This window comes from Nelusetta ayraudi, unplaced genomic scaffold (genome assembly GCF_046127955.1).
Source record: "Nelusetta ayraudi isolate G7.1 ecotype Tasmania unplaced genomic scaffold, CSIRO-AGI_Nayr_v1 ptg000008l, whole genome shotgun sequence".
Lineage (NCBI taxonomy): Eukaryota > Metazoa > Chordata > Actinopteri > Tetraodontiformes > Monacanthidae > Nelusetta > Nelusetta ayraudi.
The window spans coordinates 4852801-4857500 of record NW_027466058.1 but is presented as its reverse complement, the minus strand read 5'-3'; the positions used below and the strand labels follow the sequence as shown (position 1 = coordinate 4857500).

At 46.8% G+C, this 4700-nt stretch overlaps 1 protein-coding gene across 6 annotated transcripts in view; it reads left to right on the top strand.

Moving 5' to 3' along the window:
* The window catches only part of macrod2 (mono-ADP ribosylhydrolase 2), a 418233-nt gene extending 414699 nt beyond the window's left edge, over positions 1-3534 (top strand). For all 6 annotated transcript variants that reach the window (XM_076018902.1, XM_076018905.1, XM_076018901.1 and 3 more), the window contains one exon: positions 1784-3534. In XM_076018902.1, the coding sequence (XP_075875017.1) occupies positions 1784-1806 (23 nt within the window). In that variant the 3' untranslated portion in view covers positions 1807-3534. The remainder of the gene's footprint in view (positions 1-1783) is intronic.
* Positions 3535-4700: the final 1166 nt, after the last annotated feature.

Sequence of the window (4700 nt, the reverse complement as noted above, 5' to 3'; positions counted from 1 at the left end):
GGTGTTCCGCGGCTTCACCCTCCACGTCTCTGTTTTCCTCCCCACCCCCCCCCGTCTGCTTCCATCTCCCTCGCCCTGTGCGGCCTGGCAGCGGGCGCGCGTGTGTGTGCGTGAGCTTCCTCCAGGGCCAAATGCATTTGTGAATGCTCTCCATTCATTTTAGGTCCGGCGCCGCGACCCTGATATTTAGGTGTAGACGTGTCAGCCTCGACTTTGGAGACTGATTGTGATAAATGGCCTGCAAACTGCACTATCAGACATTTAATAAATCAAAAAGTGCATTGCGTGTTATTTAAACGCAAACTGCGGGGATAAAAAAAAAAAAAATCATGACAATAAATCATATGTCATAAGCATTCCACGCCGCTGCATTCCCAAGTCCCTGTCAAGGTTTTTTTTTTTTTTTTTTTTTGGTGTGCGTCTGTAACAAGGCGGCACAACGCAATTTGAATACAGACGTCCGTAGAAAGCGCTTTGAATTTGGACGTTTGCGTTTGTTGTGCGTGTGGCTCAGAGAGCTAAACAAGCCAACGGATGGGATTCAGATTTGGGCATGAAACACTTTCCAGGTGAAGGCCGGGGGGGGGGGGGAATCAATGAGCAAGTGTTGGGAGCAGATTGTCAGGGCTGAATAAACAGGACAGGCTAGAAGCATATGAAGAAAAAAACTTGGCAGAGACAAAGGAGTTGAAAGCTTAAACAATGCCAGAGAAAGTGTCAGAGAAGAAGAAGAAAAAGGTTGTTGTTGGAGTTGAACAAGTGTGGTTAGGGGGCTCGGGGGGGGGGGGGGGGCAAGCCGGTGTGTGTGTGTGAAGCTGAGGGGTGGGGGGGGGGGTTAAAATGAGTTGACTGGAGGTGTGAGGTTGCCATGAAAAGCTGCTATTATCTAAATATAAGAGAGCACACTGTAATTTATGAGCTGGATGTTGAAGCAAACGTATGCAATGACTCACACAGTCATTCATCTCTGCTCCACCATTTCTACCAATTTTATAGCCATCACAACAAACACACACAAGGTGCACGCACGCATGCATGCGTTGTGCTGGATCACTTTATTTGGTCAAATATTCTTGGTAACAATGAACCTCTGACTGCACTAATGCCAACTTATATTGGCCATAACGGTGCAAAAGCATAGTGATTATGACCCTGTATTAGGGGGACACACAAATAAGAAAAAATGCATTATGAACAGATTGCATGGATGATAATAATAATTAAAAAAAAAAAAAAAAAAAGCAAAAATAAAGTTATTGATCATTACTTGCTGCCAAAAAGTAGTTCAGGGAAAAGAAAGTAATGACTGTCACACAATCACACACAATCACCGTATTTTTCCACTTAATGAAACCACTTAGTGTGCACAGCTCCACTGTTTTCCAATGATGTGCAACCCTTTCATCATCCTTTCGACATATTTAAATGATTCACCCAAATATAAAACTGCCACCCACTCGCATGTCATTGAGCCTCCGGAAGCATTTTCTCACTATTCCTTACTCACAATTTACTATTCTAAGTGTCGGACACCACAGAGGTGTCCGACACTTAGAAACGTGAACATTGACACTGTTTTGACAATTTGTCCTCGCTTCATTACAACATGTCCACATTTTATAGTTTTCCTGCAAATCTCAAGTTTGACAAAATGAGAAAGTGAACGAGAAAAGAAAATGCAACTGGAGCCTCAATCGGCGGTGAACGGGTGAGATTTTTGACCCGTCCCTTCGAGCCCCCGGCGCCTGGCGCCATTCACTTTGCGAATTTGTCTCCCATCCAGACACCGTGGAGAAGAAGGAATGACCAGCTGGGGGAGGAAGGACAATCGACCTCACCTGACAGCCAGCAAAACTGTGCGAAGCCAACCTACACGGGTGTCAGACTGGCCCATGACAGCGTGGGCTGTGTCGCTGGCCCCAGGACAAACCAAGTCACTCACCAGACGCTCACCATCCCGACCCGCACCCCAGCTCCTTCCCCCTCCCTCTTTGCTAAAATAAAAAAAAAAAAAAATTTAAAAAAGAGAGAAAAAAAGAAAGAGAATCGTTCCAATCATGATACATCATAATAACGAAAGGAAACCAACCCGCTCATCCCTGAAGTGTGAGTGCGTGCGCGCGTGCGTCTGTGTGCGTATTGTATGCGTGTACAAAGAAAAAAAAAACCCTGCTACGGGACTTGAACATATCAACCAGAGAGAAGAGCCATACCTCACCGAGTGTTCGAGTCATCCGTCACCCTGCCGCCCCGACGCGATGAGATAGCGCTTGTTGTTTTTGACGTGCACGCACTGTGAGAGCGCCCGGGGAGGGGAGGGAGGGGGGGGGGGGAGCGGTGCCTCTGACATGCTAACACACCCAGCCGGGCGATGCTAAACACCTGCGGACCGCCCCTCCCCCACCCCACCCCACCCCACCCCACGCCCAACCCCCATAGAATAGCGTTGCCTGCGGTCGGGGTGACATTCGACCCCCCCCCACCACCACCACCACCACCACCACCACCACCACCCCCCCGACAACACGTCGCCCCCTTCAGGCTCCTCCGCGCGCTGGAGTCGAATCTAGGGCTGCGACAATTCCTCCGGTAATTCGAGTAACTCGATGACAAGCAAAAATAATGGAGGAGTTTCGTCCGCTTCGAGGCGTCGTTTAATTAAATTTAAAGCGCACAGACTCGCGGTGACGCCAACGGCCGCTTTCGTGACGCAAACGTGCGTTTTATCTCGATGACTCGTTGGAATATTGGGTGGAATAATCGATTACCAAAATACTCGCTAGCCGCAGCCCTACTAGCTAGAATCAGAGCGATACCTTGATTCGCTGACGCGGCCCGCGAGGCAACAGTTGCCACCCCTACACCCCCGCCTCACCCCCCCCTCCCCCCTCCTCCCTTACCACCACGTAACGTCACCACCAGACAGCGTCATGCTAAAGAGGATGTGAGTGTCTTTTAACCAGTTAATCAGTTCTCTGCCCCTTGCGTCTTTATCTCCTTCTTTTCTTTCTTGTTTCTTTCTCATCGCCCTCTCCAGTGCATGCAGAAAAGCCAATTGCTTTGAACTTCGCCGACGGGACTTGGTCGTCCCCTTCGCTCCCTTCGCTTGTCCCTCTGACCAGATTGTCTCCAATTGTAGCGAGGGAATCGGCTTGAGTTCATATCCGAATGACAAAAAACAAACGAGAAAAAAAAAAAAAAAAAAAAAAACCCCGCTAAATTCGCAGAGCGACGGAGAGCTCCCAAGTATGAATTCTTGTTTGTGTAAACGCTTGTGGATGATTTTGGAATTTTAAATTGATCATGTGTTAGCTTCTTGCTTTCTCTCTTCAGTTGACTCTTTAAAAAGCAAAATGTTTATGGTTTCTTTTCAAATGTTGATCCATGATTTACTTTCGGTGGTGCCATACTAAAGATCAAACAACAAAAAAAAAAATTGAGTTCTACGAAATGATGCCTTCATACTCCGATGTTTGCTTTGCTAAACTATAACAGAATAACTAACAATAATAAAGACTACGGTGGAAGCCATGACTCCTCTCTCTCCGTGTTGCTTCTTCTCCAGTCATGACTGGAGCACACACTCTATGCCCGCACTCACTCCTCGCCAAGTTAATTGTGAGAGTGACCAACCGTAAGAGAGCGATCAGTCACATGTCCCCGGGGCTGAAGCAATTAGACCATTCCTGTCATCTCCGGCGTGCTGCCTCTCTCCGGCCTCCTGGCGCTCTCCTGCATCAAATCAGAGGAGATATCTGGTTGACCGTCTCACCCCACAAGCCTGGCTGCCTTCTGAGAAACTTGCTAATGGCCAGAGCCCTCACAAGGAGTTTGTTACCCAAGCCTCAACAGTTCTCCTCATCAATCACCTCCCTTTATCTGTAAACACTCAAATCTTTTTTTTTTTTTCAGAAATACAGACCACCACGTGTGATTTAAAAAAAAAAAAAAAAAAGCTGGTGCACACTTTTAAACAAGTAGTCCTATTACAGTCTCTTCAAATTTAATAGGACGACTTGTTTAAACCACGAGATGGTTTTATTAAGCAGAGGTAAAGGTGTGGGTCGCTGGTTGAATGTAAATTGTAGACAAATCTAAAGTACACAAACGAATAGAAGCAGAGGCAGAAGAAACAGCAGTGAGATCCACAAACGTTATGGAACGCACCATCATCTGCCACCGCCAATAGGAAGCCGCCTTTTGTGTGAGCCTGCCGCAGGTGTCAACCACCCGCTGGCTCGGGTCGACTCCGGTGCAATTAGCCCTCTGTGAATAAGTTCAGAGGGAAGTTTGGGCGTTTCAGCAGTGTTCTAAGGCAGAACCAGCTTTCAGCGCCACGTCCGGCACTCAGCATCAAAATTAGCTTGGCAAAATGCAGCTTGATATTGTTTTTCGATTAGGAAAATCGATTGGTAGTGGGTCATTTTCTGTGATTTTCGGACATGTTGAGATTTTTCATTGTACCACTACGTCTTACACTGAACAACAAAGACAACATACGTGTGTTGTTGTTTTTAAGATTTTCCGACATGTTAAGATTTTTATTGGAACAGGTCAGTCTCGTGCCAAGGTACGACAAGACATTGACTTTGGTGTGTCTTTGACTGATTAAAGTTTTTTGTACTTTTAGGATGTTGTTTTTTCCCAATTTTCAACAGAGTCAGATTTTGCTTGGAACCGCTCCGTCTCGCGCTATGTGA